General features: G+C 42.4%; 1 protein-coding gene across 1 annotated transcript; it reads left to right on the top strand.

Moving 5' to 3' along the window:
- The first annotated feature begins 12725 nt into the window (after positions 1-12725).
- Positions 12726-14795, top strand: LOC145429583 (uncharacterized). Its single transcript, XM_080303226.1, has 3 exons — positions 12726-13262; positions 13401-13683; positions 13811-14795. The coding sequence occupies exons 1-3, from the start codon at positions 12865-12867 to the stop codon at positions 14480-14482; spliced, it is 1353 nt and encodes a 450-aa protein (XP_080159352.1). The 5' UTR covers positions 12726-12864; the 3' UTR covers positions 14483-14795.
- Positions 14796-17037: the final 2242 nt, after the last annotated feature.

Below are 17037 nucleotides of genomic sequence, written 5' to 3'. Positions count from 1 at the left end.
CACAGGGAAAATCGAGTTAGTGGAGCTAGAAGCAGTGTTAGTGAACAGAGATTCATGGCGAATCACTCCTGGCAACTCTGTAGGCCTTAAGCTGTCCATGTTAGGAGTAGCAGTCTCTAAAGCAGTCATAGCACAGGAAGATCCAGGTTTAGCAGAGTCAGAGTCAGTAATACCGAGCACAAAGGGATCCGTTGCGGACACAGGAGCATTCACACAAACGGTTTCTAAATATATAGGTTGGAGAGCAGCATAGTCCAGGAGTGAAGAAACACCATTCACAGTCTTATACTCAGCAGGTACAGGGACCTCAGAACTGTTAACTTCACGGTGTTGTTCATGAGTATGTAGCTCAACAATAGTCTTTTGCTTCTCTAAGGTGAGATTATCAGTCTGTGTGTTAATTGCTGCTGACCTGGGAGGAGCACAGGAAAAATAGTCACTCTGAAACATGGGCGTGAGGGTAGGTAATGCAGGTTCAGGATTAACCGACCCAGAATTACCAGACACGTTGTTAATGGCCTCTGGGATGACGCGCATGGAGCTTACAGTGCCAGGATTCTTTAATTCAGCATGAACAGCAGTCTCTGGGGGGGTAATGAACTCAGTCTCGTGCTTAAAAGGTGCGGAGGTGAACTTAGAAACATTATGAGCCCTGGAAACAGTCATATTCAAACTCACTATTCATTTCTGATGTGTTACGGACCTGAAAAACAGCGGACTCAGGAGCAGAATATTGTCCGAGTCGGTCCGACTTGGAAGTGGCATGGAAAAAACTGTCAGAGTCACTCACCACCGGAGTTTGCTCAGTAACTTTAGGGTGGCGACGGCGTGAGCGCCGTTTATTCCTGGGAACTGTGCCGTGAGTTCCCGAGGCAGTGGGCGCAGGCACTTCGGTGATGTCGGCTGGCTGAGCCGATGACGAACCGGGCTGCGCCGGAGAGACGGGGAGCTTGTGCAGCTCCGAGCGTGGAAGTCCCAGGAAGAGCGCAAAGGACTGCAGCGGAGATAGGCTGCTTGTCGGAGGCACGAAATCTCTCCTCGGCCGCCGAGTAACCCTCTTCTTTGCGCAGGACGTGGGCGGCGACTGGGGAGGTGAACCGGAAGTTGAGAAGGCCGGAGGAGTTGTGGCAGGCGATAGGCTGAATCCTCCAACTCTTATCACCGTGGGACGATGTGGGGAAAAGGCAGCAGCGTTTGCAGTTTGGAGGCTGCGCGGCCCACCTAGAGCCAATCGAGTCCCATAGAAGGCAGACTCGCGCTCCCGGGCATGCCGAGCCTCCTGCCTTCTCTCGTTAGGGAAGGCGGAGTCTGCACGCTGCCGGTTCCGTACGGAGTTTGCTGGGTCCATTACTGGTCGCGTTCTTCTGTCATGGATCGCTGTGTGGCAGGCAGGATGAGGACCCAATCGCAAAACTCACACACACGGGGATGAACTCAAAAAACACAGCTTTATTGGTGGCCACGAGAAACAATACAAAATAAACTAAACTGGGAAAACTAAAGCACAAGGAGAGAGAAACAGGGAAATCCACACAGCATGAGGGAGAACGCGACGCCGAACAGAGGGAGATGCAGACAGAAATACACAGAGGGTTAACGAGGAAAGTGGGAACACACGGGGAACACAGGTGACACTGATAATCATAACGAGACAGGGCGGGGTGAACTGAACATGACATGTACAGGCGTGAGAGTCACAAAGTAAACAGGAAGTGCACAGAGGTTCAGACAGGAGGAGAGAGAGCACGGGGAAAACACAGACATAACGGGCTGGGGAAACATGAAACAACCACAAAGGGAGACGAGGGCTCATAAATACACAGGGCACACAGGGGGGGGGAGAGAGAGCACGGGGAGAACTTAGACATAATGGGCAGGGGAAACATGGAATAAAACATAAGGAGAGACGAGGGCTCACAGATACACAGAGGGGCACACAGGGGGTAAAAGCCATGAAGGGAAAACACTTAGGGAACAACACAACAGGGCAACTCAGAAAACATGGCCTAAATAAGGAACAAAATACAAACATACAAGAAAACTAAGAACACTGGGCCAACATGGCCCAGGACCATGACATCACCTTTCTTCTTCATCTAATGCTCAGTTTGAGCTTTACCAGGTCACGTTGACCATGTCTACATGCCCCTAAATTGCTGCAAGAGTTAGATGGTTAGTTGGTTAGATATTTGCATTTACGAGCAGTGGAACAGGTGTATCTGTGAAGTGGCCAGTAAAAGCCTGCTTTGAGCTACGAGCGCACCTTTTGCAAAATGCAGTGGTCCAGTGGGTGAGATCTGTTTATTCAGATCCAAATAATTAAGCTTCATTTAAAGAAAAGAAAAGAAATTTGACCAGCGAATATCTGACAGATATTTTTAACACACAAAACATTACCACAGATTTAACACAACTGATGTGTAAAGGTTTTAAGTGTACATGCTTTAGTCCACTCTTTTTTCTTCTTTAGTAAAACAAGTTAGTCCGCTTCTCTCGTCTTGTTGCTGAACTCCGCTGCAGCTGAACAGCAGAACACTGTTGACAGCCAAACATTTACTCAAAGTGCGGCCTTAATGTTAGCTGCATCACAATCCAAGAGCAATTTCCTCAAAATGTTCGAGCACAACATAGATAATCAGCCCTTGATTGCGAGCAATACTGCCTGCCACTTACCAACAGTTACAGAAAAAAAACAAAAAAAACAAAAAGCAAAACAAGCAATGGCATAAGCAATTATCCAGAAGTATCCAACGATGAACGTGTGCTCTGAAAACAGGTGGTTTATTGTTTTGGCAGACAAAAGGCTCAGCTTCCCTCATAACAGCCCAGGAAGTGTGGAGCAGATGCAGGGCGTCCTCTGCCATGATTTCAGGCCCATGCTTTTGTGATCGCGTTTGAGAGACAGAGAGCAGGAGAATGGGCGAGCTGAAGACATTCATTCCCTTCGACGTTTATTTCAGTTACTTTGCCAGACTCAGCAGGCAACCCTGCAAGACATTTGTCAAGGTAATCAATTTACGACGTGATAATCACGCCGCTTGTTGTCGACGCTGACGTGTATTTTGCAAAATGCAGTTGTGATTCCAGAGGGCTCAGGAAGGCCAACATGGCACCAGTTGCTGAGACGTGTGTGGTAAATAGAGGTGGAATGTTTCCTGATGAATAGCCCGGAGAGCATGTGAGAGGAAGGCAGCAGGTGTGACTTCTGGAAGAAACTAATTTAGGGACTCTTCAAGAAAAGAAAAAGGGGGATGATTTCACAACAACTAGTGAGGGTACAGGTATGTAAATACCTAACAGAGTCCTTTGCTTGTGAATCTAAAATGCAGTCTTTGTATAGTTTTTTAATATAATTCAGTGTTGCTACTTCTCACGTGAGACATGTAGAGACAGTCATTTTAGTTGTGTTACATTAAACGTGAGGGTGTTTTAAAAACAATCATTTACAATGTGGCCAAGTCAGACTATTTCATTCAGTTTTATTTATGTAGCACCATATAACAACAACAGTTGTTTAAAGTCGATTTGTAATATAAGGTAATATTATATTACCTTATAATAATAACCTTACAATAATACAGAAAAAACACCAATAAGCATATGACTACCAGGACTTGGCAACAGTGGGAAGGGAAAACTCCCTATTAACAGAAAGAAACCTCCGGCAGAACCAGGCTCAGGGAGGGGCGGGGCCATCTGCCGTGACTGGTTGGGAATCAGGGGAGGCAGACTGGATTAAAGACACACTGGAAGAGAGACAAAAATAAATGGGACATGACCTTACTATACTAAGCAGTAGCTACTTCAGTTAGCTGCAGTACAGCGTACAGTGTAAAATTGTGAAGTACAAACACCAATAAAGTGTAATAAATCTGGAATAACATCTGAACTAGAAGAAAAAGAAGGTGCTGACAGCAGATTTTTCACTCAAAAACAGGATTTCAATAAAATATTCTCCAATCACAGAAAAGTAATGGCAGGTTGCCCCTCAAAATTATCTGAAGGATAAAAGAGAAAACACGGGTCTCTTGCTTCCATTAATACCATATTTAACTTTAATATACCACAGCATCATTTAATGAGCGTTGCCGAGCAACATAGGATGAGAGTAAACTTTATTGGTTAGCTTGAGCCTTGCTCTTTATTTATGATATGAACTCATGATTCTGCAAAAACAATATTATCACAACATTAGCAAAGAAGGTAAAACTAATAGCAAAAGACGAGAAATGAAGGGATTTGCCTTATTAAACTTTTATCCTGTTAGAAAATAAATCAGGAAATAACTTTAACCAAAACAACAAAATTCCAAAAGCCACGACAGATATCTGCATTTGGTGTTTTTACATTGAAAAACGCACACAGTCAAAAATTCTGACAAATAGTTGAAGGATCCACATTTTGCCTGATCTTAAACATGATGTGACATCTGAAAATTGCATCTAAATATTTTTAAAATACTAAAATCAGAGCTAAAAAAATTGAAAATATAAAATATTTAAAAAAAATTAAACTAAAATCCTCACAAAGATGCTCTAAAAGCACATGTGCAAAATTAATTTACACACACACACACACACGCGCACACACACACACACACACACACACACACACACACACACACACACACACACACACACACTTCCTTCCTCTGGCATCTTCTGAGGACATTCCATCCCAAGCCTTTTTTAAATTTTCACCAAAGCCAAACAAACATTGACAAAGCATGTCGGGAACTTGTAAAAAGGACTGTGTGCCAAAAGAGACTTTTGGTGTCATTCACATCCCTGGAGCTGTAAGCTGAAGACTCAGAAATAAATACTGTGCTAAACTGTCAGCACTCAGTTGGAATCTTTCACCACCAGCAGCCTCACTGCTGCAGTCAGATAGCCAACTTAAACTTAGTGACTATAAGTCTTAGTGCCAATAGCAGTGCAGAGATAGAAACTGAGATAGAAACTGCATAAGTAGTTGAAAGGGGGTGGCCGGGGGTAGCTTAACCTTTATACTGTAGTAGTATAAAGTACTATAATAAGCCTATCCCAGCTGGGTGAGAGGCAAAGTAGACCCTGGGCAGATCACCAATCTGTCATAGGGCCAACACATAGAGGCAGACAACCATCCCTGATCACATTTACACCTACGGTCAACAGTTGCAGTTAAACTAACTCCATTATGCTGCCCTCAGCGTGCATTTCCAGTAGAGCACTTTGGTATTCCAATAAAGCCCCAATCCTTTGACTACTTTGAAAAGTTGAATGAAAAATATCAATAGTGTGTTATAGTACTGAAATATAAACATAAATATAAACAAGAATACCAAACTGTATATTAATAGCTAAATTAATAATTTATTAATAATTAATTATTAATAATACCTCATATACATTAAATTATATAACAGCCTACTAAAAAAGTAGAATGCTCAGTATTAACAGGCTAGCTTAACTAGAATAGCACCTTCCCCAACTCTCTATGCATGGTACTCATGGCCATTAATCGATGATCAATGGGCTTCATCAGTGGTTGTTGATCAATGGTCATGACAATTTGCATATTAATAAAGAAACTGGCCTCACAGCCCATTGTTCATTAGAGCTGCTAGTTTCAGTCATTGTGCAAATGTACTGTTTATAAGGTTGGGGAAACCTGCAGCCAGCTGAGATCGAAGAAGTCACTTGGATGAGTGACGAAACGTTTCTCCCGCTGAAAACGTCACGTCCAGATGAACAGAATCAACCTTTTGGGATAGAATAGCACCTGCAAATTAGCCAAAATAAAAGCATCAGAAAACTAACAAACACGAGGAAATTCAGCAATATTAAATTAACTGCCTACAGACAAATGTGTTCAAGGCACAAGGGTGAGAAAGATTGTATTTTATATCTGCTTAGCACCTTTGCTGTGGCCTTCAAAAGGAAGCAATTACAAAAAACAAGGTCCACTAGGTGGCAGCATACACAAATTTGGACATTAAAGTCCAGACTTTAAATTACAACATTTTTATGGAAGACATCACACTTCTTGCATCAGATGGAGAGAGGATGCTGGGCTACCTGGAGAGAACCCATGCAGACATGGGGAACATGCAGACTCCACACAGAAAGACCTCAGACTGGGTTCAAAGCCAAGGTGTTCTTACTGTGAGGCAACAGTGCTGCCCTTTATCATCAATACAGTTCAAATTTGAGCAAAAGTAAAATGGTTAATGGTGTACAAACTACTAAACAGATTTGGAACCATCACGTCAGAGAACTTACCAAAACTTTTGAGCCTTTTTTTTTTTTAACATATATTTACATATTTAAGCTGTTGGGGCGTCTCACTACACAACCATATGTTAACTCCGAATGCAATTTTCTTTTCTGTGCTCTTACTTCAGTTTAATTTTCAGTGTGTTTCATTATGTAGTTGGATAAACACACCCATTACAGAGTAAGCGGCATTTTCAATTCACTTTTCTCTGCAGGGACATAAAAGGCGCTTTTGTTAAACAATAACACAAATGTGATAAAATGTCAGATTTGGCGATGCCAGGGTGCAGCAATGTTGCCCGTTTATGTTGGCATTGACACATGATGCAGCTCAGTGATTTCCATTTAAATTTCCCTTTGGTCCTCTCACCACGTCTCCTTTAACTGCTACTGTCCCTGGTGGCTCTTGGTGACAGCACTTAATGCATTTGGGAGGTCAGTGCTGTTTTAATAACCTCTCCACACTCTCACAGTCTGCTCAGGGACCAGGGGCTGATGTAGTGTTAACCACACTGGGCAGCAGGGTGCTGGTGTTGAAATGGCAGTGCCCTCCAATCAGAACTGTACTTCCTTAAAGTCATACGACAGAATTTGACTTTGAATTGGTTTTGTGCTTTAGTTTGTATTTCATCAAAATAAACTGCATCCACATTTTGTCCTTGTAAAAAACAAATGAACAAATGAAAAATAATGTTTTTTATTTATGCACAGCAAAATAAAGGCCAACATTTAAGATCAAACAGCAGTTTGTATAAAATTTCTGAGGATCATGTGCTGCTTTTGCCTTATGCGCAATTTATCCATGTATGGTTACATGTTTTTATAGCAAGTTTTCCCCCATTCTTTGAGCAAAATATACAGGAATGAAAAGTAGTGTAAGACTTTTTCACAGTACTGTTAACAGTAATGAGATGCCATTTACGTACTGCACTATTTTTGAACTGCCAGCAGCAGCTGAAGTTGTGTGACCTTAAGATGATTCATCAAGGAAAAGTTGCTGTGAGTGAACATGGCCAAAAGCTGAACCAGAAGTGGAGTTCACATTAGCCAATTAAATCAATGCGTATGTTCGTATTCAACTCATTAAAATCCAAAACAACATTTCTTTTATTGACCCTTTAAATGTTGCAAGCTCGTTCTGCCATAGTGTTGTTTTTGTTCAATTAAAAGTCAAATTTAAATGTGTTGCTTTTGGTTTGCAGTGCTGTTTCAAACAGTGTTAAAGACGAGTTCTTAATTTTGCATCCGAGTGCTTGTACTTGCTCTTACGATTAATGCATCCTTTCGGTTGTCTGACAGAGAAGCAAATTGGGAATGTGTGAACACAAAAAAGTTTGTCAGTGTGGAGTTATTATGTCCCATTAAATCAATTTGAAAGTACTGCCTATTGAGGCTGCTGTGTGCTTCTGATTTCCTTGTCTTGCTTAGCTTTTAATTCTTTATACAGCGGGGAAGCGGCTCGGCTTTGTTCTGCTTCATGCAGGTGCACTTGCTTTTAATTTGCCTTAAAATATTAGAGCAGGTTCAAGGCAGATTTACAATATCTGTTAAAATATAAAACACACTCTTTCACATGACTTGATGTGGATGTGCTGTGATGTTTGTGAACACACAAAGAGCTTCATGTTTCAGTAGTAACCTTTTTTCAATGTAACATTAAAATGTAAACTTCCCCTGATTGAAATTCCTCTTTTACATCCATATATTTTCTGCAGAATGTAAACTGAGAAATCCTGATACTTGGGTAGGCTCCAGTGGTTTTTTTAAAAGCAACCAGTGCTGTTTTTCAAACCTTGCCATGCAGCAGACTCAGTGTAGAGCTGTCCACTATGATTAAAATGGATGTAACACTGTTGTGCTTCAATTCAGGGGTGGTTGAGGTAGCAGAACAGTTTGTTTACCAATCAGGAGGTTAGGGTTCAATCCTCTACTCCTCCTGTCCATGTGTCAAAGTATCATTGAGTAAGATACTCCACCCCCTGATGCATCCATCACAGTGTGAGTGTGAGAACTGTATAAAAAACACTATATGAGAGTGCGTTATCTGGCGAATGAGTGCTGAGTGCTCAAATTGAGTAGAAAGGTGCAATCGAAGCACCAAACACTGCAGTTTAAAATTTGATGCCATGATAATTATTAGAGCAGCTTCATCATCATCATCATCATCATTTATTTATTTATATAGCACTTTAAAAACACACCTGGTAGACCAAAGTGCTGTACAATACTAATATGCACATAGTAATAAAACCAGACATAGCAATAAAGTTAAAAAACAATAAAAATGTCAGTTACCCACAGAGTTAAAAGCCAGGGAATAAAAATAGGTTTTTAATAAAGACTTAAAAACTGGCACTGATGCAGCCTGTCTAATATGGAGAGGAAGGTTATTCCAAAGCATCGGCGCGGCAACAGAGAACGCTCGGTCTCCTCTAAGTTTCAGCCGTGACTTTGGGACCGAAAGCAGCAACTGCTCAGCTGACCGAAGGGAAGGAGTGGGGACACGGGGCTTCAACAAGTCAGACAAATAAACAGATGCCAGACCATTTAGAGATTTAAAAGCCAATAAAAGGACTTTAAAACGGATCCTGAATTCAATTGGAAGCCAGTGTAAAGAGGCCAAAATCGGAGTGATGTGATCAAATTTTCTTCTGCCAGTTAAAAATCGTGCCGCAGCATTTTACACTAATTGCAAGCGTGACAAAGTGCCCTGTCCAACCCCTGTTAAAAGAGAATTACAATAATCTAAACGTGAGGTAATAAAGGCATGAATAACGCTTTCCAAGTCACGCTTGGAAAGAAAGGGCTTAACCTTTGATAAACGTCTGAGGTGATAAAATGCTAATTTTACCACCCCGTTTACAAAGGTGAGTGCAGAATCAATTTTAACTCCGAGATTTGTGATCAAACTCTTTAGTTGGGAAGTCAAAGCTGCAAGATCAACATCCAGAGTATGAGAAGAACGATTTGGGCCAAATAAAATTGCTTCTGTCTTCCGATCATTAAAATTTAAAAGGTTTTTTGCCATCCATGCTTTGACATCAGTAAGGCAGTCAAGCAGAGGTCCAGTTGGGAGACTATCAGAATGACTAAAAGGTAAGTAGAGCTGGCAGTCATCTGCGTATAGATGGAATGGCACTTTATGCTTTCGGAAAATCGCGCCAAGAGGCAAGAGGTACAATGAAAACAATAACGGCCCAAGAATAGATCCCTGTGGCACACCCCAAAGCAGAGGGGCCACAGAGGATGAAGCCGACCCCAACTTAACACAAAATGTCCTATTTAAAAGATAGGACTTTAACCACAAAAGTGCCGAACCAGAAATTCCCACACAGTGCTGTAAGCGGGAGATCAGCAAATCGTGATCCACAGTGTCAAATGCAGCTGTCATGTCCAACAAGACCAGCACTGCATATTTACCACGGTCTGTCGCTATCAGGATGTCATTCATAACTTTTACGAGGGCTGTCTCCGTGCTGTGGAATAGCTTAAAGCCAGACTGAAAGATTTCTGACAATTTAGAGTCATTCAAGTAGTCCATCAACTGAGTATAAACAATCCTTTCCAGAATCTTACTAAGAAAGGGAAGCTTAGAGATGGGTCTAAAATTTGATATGACTGAACTGTCTAAGCCTGGTTTCTTAAGTAAAGGATGTATGACTGCATGCTTAAAATCCCTAGGTACTTGACCAGACAAAAGAGTAGTATTAATAATGTCCAGAATATGTGGTCCGATGATAGGAAATACCTTTTTAAGAAAACGGGGAGGAACAACGTCATTTGGAGAGCCACACGGTTTAGCATTCAACACAAGTTTCTCTAAATCAGATAAAACAATTGGTAGAAAAGCAGAGAACAGACTTGAGCAAGAACCATGCATGTCTGGGTCAGCAATAGGTAGAGTCGGAGGTCTCAAACTAGCAACCTTTTCCACAAAATAATTAAGAAACTTATTGCACATAACCGCAGAAGAGTGCAAAAGAATATAGCCTTCCGGATTAAGTACAGAATTTATAGTGTTATATAGAACACGAGGGTTATGCAAGCTGGCAGCAATAAGTTGAGAAAAATAGGAGTGCTTGGCAGCCTTTACTGCTCTCTGATAGACTTTCCAGCTAGTCTTAAGAGCTTCCATAGAGACGCACAGCCTATCTTTTTTCCACCGTCTTTCACATCTTCTACATTCTTTTCTAGCGGCTCTGGTGAAATCAGTTAGCCAAGGACTAGCCTTTGGCTTGCATTGTCTGAATATAAAAGGAGTGACAACGTCGAGGACAGATTTACAAGCAGAATCCAAACAAGAAACTAATCCATCTGAGGTGGACAACTCAGGAGGATAAGAAATAAATTGGTCAAACAATATGGAAAACCGCTCGGCAGTATCTGAGCCAAAAGCACGATAACATCGAGCAGGTATAGCACGCTTAAGAGCAGGATTAAAAAGAACAATATCACATAAAATAGGCATATGGTCAGAGAACACCGCATCCTCGACAAGTACGTTTTGGACAGATAAACCATGTGATAAAACCAAGTCCAGTGTGTGACCACGTTCTTGAGTGGCACCTTTAACAGACTGAACAAAGTTAAAAGAGTTCACTAAGTCCAGAAAGTCCTTAGCCAGGGGCTTCCCCGGGCAGCAGATGTGTATATTAAAATCACCAAGTAAAAGGATCTGGTCATACCGTGATGCACAGTCAGCAAGAAACTCTGAGAACTCGGATAAAAACTCCTTGTTATATTTTGGGGGCCGATAAACAATCGCACACAACAGCGAAGACGAGTGGCCCAGTTCACACAAACAGAGTTCAAAACTGGTGTGGCGTGTTGATGGGGATAGCTGCTTAAAGTCAAGCTGTGCCTTAAAAACAACAGCTAGCCCTCCTCCGCGACCAGAAACTCTCGGAACACTAAAAAAGGCACAGCCAGGCGGCAGTAATTCAGAAAAGGCACTTAACTCACCGGGTGGAATCCAAGTTTCAGTCAAGCAAAGAAAATCCAGTGCATGGGAAGTGAAAAATTCCTTCAAAATGAATGTCTTATTTGCCACCGATCTGGCGTTAATTAATCCCAACCTGAGAGGAATTGGCTCGGGAGCTTCCGAGGCAGCAACAACCAGATCCACAGGTCGGAGGTTTGTTTGGTCCACTCCACGCCAACGCAGATGTCGGAGAGGAGAGGGTTTTGCAGAACCCTTCTCGAGAGATCCCACAACAGGAACCAAGCAGGAGTCCACCGGGTCCAAAGCATGCAACGGCACCAAGAGTCGCGGGCAGGATCGACAAATTGAGCGAAGCTCATGAGGAAAACAAGAGATCCTGAGTCTCAGTTTGACAAGGCGACCTCCACGGTTACCCCGTCTCCTGCGTCACTTCCGCACATCCAGTGGCAATGGTAAGGAGCGCCAGTGAGGTGGTGTTACTTCCAAATCGGGAGGCAGAAAGCCTTGGTTGTCATTTCCAAACCGAGCTAAAGCTTGGGTAGATAAGCCTATTTCCAATAATGTCTGGCGATCATAAAACAATGTAGGGCTGACATGTTGCACAAAATTGACTAAAAACAATAAAATAAAACAAATAGAAGAGAGCGATAGACGGCATGCCAAACACACAGGTGCCATCTTTCACAGTTGATGGTTCATTTATATAATTGTTACCAGAGTCATTATTAGAAGCCTTTTATTCCCAGATTTTAGATTATTAAGAATTAAAGAGACAAAGCTCAAGAAACCTCGAACCTTGACCAATTCAGGGGGTGTGGGGCCTTTTTTAGCCGTCATAGTGTGAGAGGTGGGGCACACCCAGGATAGGTTGTTCGTCTGTCGAAGGACAAATGCAGAGTTTGACACAGCACGGACCCACACAGCGTGCGATTATATTGCAACAGTTTTATTTACACAGTGTGTTAAATGCTAGATGCTTTCCTCCAGGCAGCTCAGCCACAGAGTTTCCTGGTTGGCACCTTAATGACTTTGGACAGCTTTCCAGCTGTCCCTGCACACACACTGGTCGTCTGGTTCACTATAAAAGAGGAGCATTCATTAATGAAATCCCTTCCACCTGCCCCTCAAGCCCACTGCACCACCCCTCCACTTCAGCAGAGTCAGAGACCACACCTCTGCAACACAGCGCAACAGACAACCATTAATGCAGCCAACTTACAGTCACACATTAACTACATAAGCATGTCTTTGAACTCTGCAAGCAAGCTGGAGTACACAGGGAGAACATTACAGTTTTTCTCGATTGCCTAAACACTATAACCAGGCCTCTAAACTAAAATTTCAAAACCGTAACGCTATTGTTCAAAAAGCTCACCCATTTCCCTGAACTATAAACACTATTCCCTGCTTTGACACATGACTCAAATTCGTTGAACTGTTACTGCAAAACTCTACACACAAATCCCTACATTTTACAGTGCTTACACCATGTAGTCATTTAGAAAGCACTAACATGCAATAATGTTAACTTAAGTCAGCATAGCTTGAGCTCAATTAGCACACAATTAACCAGGTGGAAACACTAGGAGTCAAAATTTAGCACACACCAATCAGAACCTGCGATGGATAGATAAAAGGGCCAAAGTCAGCTCATTCAGGTTTGAAACAATGGATCCAAAGAGATGCAAAGGAAGAGGACGTGGTGGAGAAAGAGGACGTGGTGAAGGAGGAGGACGTGGTGGAGGAAGAGGACATGGTGAAAGAGGAGGACGTAGTGGAAGAGGAGGAGGAGGTGGTCTAGGACAACAGGAAGGTGGTGGAGGAGGAGGGAGAGGTGGAGGAGGAGGAGGACGTGGTGAAGGAGGTGGAGGTGGAGAACGACGGCGACAAGGAAGGGGAAGAGCAAGGGCAAGAAGACAGTCAGTCTCGGATGAAATTCGAGCCACTTTAGTTGACCATGTCCTTGTCCATGGGATGACTATGAGGGAGGCTGGGCAACGAGTACAACCAAATTTGAGTCGCTTCACTGTTGCCTCCATCATCAGAACCTTCAGGGAGGAAAACAGGTAGGTGTACTTGCAGTAAGACTGCTTTGTACAGTAACGTTTAAGTTACTGAACTTATGTGTCTTGAGTATGTTTCCATTATTTGCCTGTAAAAAGAATGTGTGACAGTTACAGTAATGAGTGCTTCTATTTTTGTAGGACACAGAGACGACCACCTGGTGGAGGCAGGTTAAGGCTTTTGTTGGAGGAGCAAGAGAGGGAACTTGTAAACATGGTAATTGCAAATAATGTAATCCGCCTGCAAGAGATTCAAAGGAGAGTGATTGAGGATGATCATCTTTTTCGAGGCATAAATGCCATCAGCCTCTCCACAATTGACCGCATCCTCCGAAAGAATCAATTCCGGATGAAACAGGCATACCGAGTCCCTTTCGAACGAAACTCTGACAGAGTGAAAAACCAACGTGTGGAATATGTTCAGGTATGAGTTTTGATACTGTATAAAGTATTGTGTACCATCACAGCATGGCAGTTTATGCTGCCATTTCAGCACTCTTGAACTGTGGTTCAGGGTACCGATAGACTCTACTGTGTTATGTGTTTTGCAGAGAATCTTTGAGATTGAAGGACGGCCTGTTCCCCATGAAATAATCTTTGTGGATGAGGCAGGTTTTAACCTGACCAAAAGAAGGAAAAGGGGGAGGAACATAATTGGCCATCGGGCTATTGTAAATGTCCCTGGTCAGCGTGGGGGGAATGTCACTATGTGCGCAGCCATCAGCCAACGAGGGGTACTCCACCGCCATGCCGTACTAGGACCCTATAACACTATGCTTCTCCTTGCTTTTCTTGATGGTTTAAGACAACATATGTTCCAGCTGGACTACAGGGAACCAGCACAGCCAGAGCAGCCTCACTACGTTGTTGTGTGGGATAACGTCAGCTTCCATCGCGCTGCTCTGGTTCGTGACTGGTTTACCAATAACCCAAGGTTTTCTAATATCTTTCTGCCTGCATACTCTCCCTTTCTAAACCCGATAGAGGAGTTATTTTCGGCATGGCGGTGGAAAGTGTATGACCGAGAACCTTATGTCCGTGTTCACCTCCTTCAGGCCATGGAAGAGGCCTGCCTAGACATATCAGTAGATGCATGCCAGGGGTGGATCAGGCATGCAAGAGGATTTTACCCCCGCTGCCTGGCTGGGGCCAATATAGCCTGTGATGTGGATGAGATTCTCTGGCCTGACCCAGACCAAAGACAAGATGCTGAGGTGGGATAATGTTTCTGGTGTGTGTTGTACTGTATAGTACATGAATGACAATGTGCCACTGTACATACATTGGTTGTGTCTTTTGTGTTTATCATGTGACAAGGGTTTTGAAGGGGAGAACCATAAGCAACCTATTTGTTTTGGAACTATTGTTTTGAATTAATTGTACCAGTGTGCAAAACTCTGTTGTAGTGTGTGTGTTTTTGAGGGCTTGTGTTTGATGTCTGAGGGCAAAGTTTGGTTTTTCAGCAAGAGTGAATAGTTTTGAGTGTAGAGCTTTATTTTGACCTGAAAATAGGATATTTGGGAAATTGAGTGAGATGTTATGGATTTGTGTTTACTGTTGTGAGGATATGAGGCGTAGTTTCAAGAAATGTGTTTTAGCAATCGAGAAAAACTGTAATACTCCACACAAACCTGGCCAGTGGATTCAAACACAGGATCATGCTGCGAGGTGGTGGTAACTACTATTCTATGGTTAGACTGATCATGATTTAAGTTAGTTACAGAAATAAAGTGTCAGTAATTGAAAGGTTGAGGACCTGAATGTAGACTCAGGCTTGCTCGTCTAGAACAGAAAGGCACCCATATTTGTACAGGAATAGGTTTATACCTGGAGAAATGTCCAAAACACAAAGTTCCTCGGGTGAATGTAATAAACAAAGGTCCAACAAAAGAAAGACAACGTGACTCTTGAGGCACACAAGGATTTAAAAAACAAATAAAAACAAACCAAAAAACTCCAATGTGACAAGGAACAACGTAAACACCGAATTATAAATACCCTCATAAACACTGAGGGCCAATAAGAGGAATAGGACACAGGAGGACGACAAAACACAGGTGAGCAGAATCCAGGAAAATAACAGACAGGAAGTAAAACTAGTAACAAGAGACAAGGAGAAAATACAAAATAAAACAGGAAATGGTTAACTGAGTCACTGAATATGGGGAGCTTGGGATGCGCATGGACCCCGAGAACTAATAACTAAATGGAATAAAACTGCAACTAAAACCTAATAGAAACTGAGAGGACAGAATATCAGTGACTAAAACAAATAAGTAAAACACCTGGGCCCTATTTCAGGAAGCCGGTTTAGAAAACTCAGAGTGAAAAACGATACTCAGGGTTGAGTAACCCCGAACTGTCCAACTCGGAATATTCGGTTTCAGAAAGGCTGATAACAATTAGTTCAATCAACGCGGAGTTGCTTTAACCCCAAATTAAGCGCGCGCACGAGGATACATAAAGCCCTGATTAGTGGAGCACAGATTAAGCAAGTCACCATGGAGACGGAGGGAAAGAAGGCGCGGTCAATGTATTTTACAGCGCTTGAGGCCGAAATTCTGATGGCAGCATATGCCGATAACATGCAAATTTTGCAGAAAAAAAGTAACACAGCCTCAGCTGCAAAACAAAGGGAGCATGCATGGCAAAACATAGCCGACAGAGTCAATGCGTGAGTGTTAATTTAAACATTGATCTAGGGATTTCCACCCATTTAACACGTTATTTTATTTTATTTTATTTTTTATTTCATACATTTTATTTTGTGATGTGATGTGAGCGCAGGTGCAACCCAACAGGCCCCAAACGTTCCTGGCAGCAAGTAAATATAAAAATATAGTCCAAACAGGTAAGGTGTAATTGTATTATGAGCCATAGTGCTTGGTCTGTTTGTCCGATGTAAATCAATTGCAGTTAGAGGCTACATTAATTTCCCCTCTGTAAGCACTTATTGAAATTATCTGAGCATTACAAGTACATATTTGCTTACTCTGTATGCTCAAATGTGACCCGTTATGGCCACTAGAAAAAAAGCGGAGGCCCGAAAAACAGGTGGGGGTCCTCCACCACCACCACTCACAGAGCCTGGCCACTTGGCTTCCACATTTGTGATAATGTTGGCAGCATCACATATGATCTTCACAGTGCAGAGAACACAAATTAGCATCCATTACTATAATGAAATAATTTGTTAGTTTGAAATGCTACAGGGAACTATGTACCTGTACATTAATGCTGTGGAAAGACTTCCTGTTCACATAGTCTCCTTCATTTACTGAAGGAGCAATGATTGGAATGTGAGTGCCATCTATACAGCCAATCACGCCTGGGAACCGTGAAAATAAATGTAAAATTTAAGTAGTAGTTCAAATATCACCACATCATGAATTAAGTTTTGTTCATCCTGCTACCTGCAATTTTGTGGCATCCCTCTTTGATGAATCTTGTGGGTCTATGACCGGGGAACACCACAAACGAGTACAGGAGACGTTTCAGTGCAACTGTAACATTCCTGACTGCCCGACAGACGGTAGCCTTGGAAACGTGCTCAGCGTCACCAATATTATACAGAAAGCTCCCGTTTGCAAAAAACCGAAGTGCAATACAAATAATATGTACAGAACTGAGAGGATGTCCGCGATGTGTCACATGAGCAATATTAGTCCTGAGGATGTTATTCAAATAAATTGTAGATTGTGCTGAAAAACGGTAACGTTCACACAGGAAATCATCAGGAAATGATAAAATGTCCAAACGCGCTCTAATCACTCTCTCC

The sequence above is a fragment of the Astatotilapia calliptera genome, chromosome 6 (genome assembly GCF_964374335.1).
Source record: "Astatotilapia calliptera chromosome 6, fAstCal68.1, whole genome shotgun sequence".
Taxonomy (NCBI): domain Eukaryota; kingdom Metazoa; phylum Chordata; class Actinopteri; order Cichliformes; family Cichlidae; genus Astatotilapia; species Astatotilapia calliptera.
Note: the sequence above shows the minus strand (reverse complement) of the source record. Positions and strands in the feature narration are given on the sequence as shown.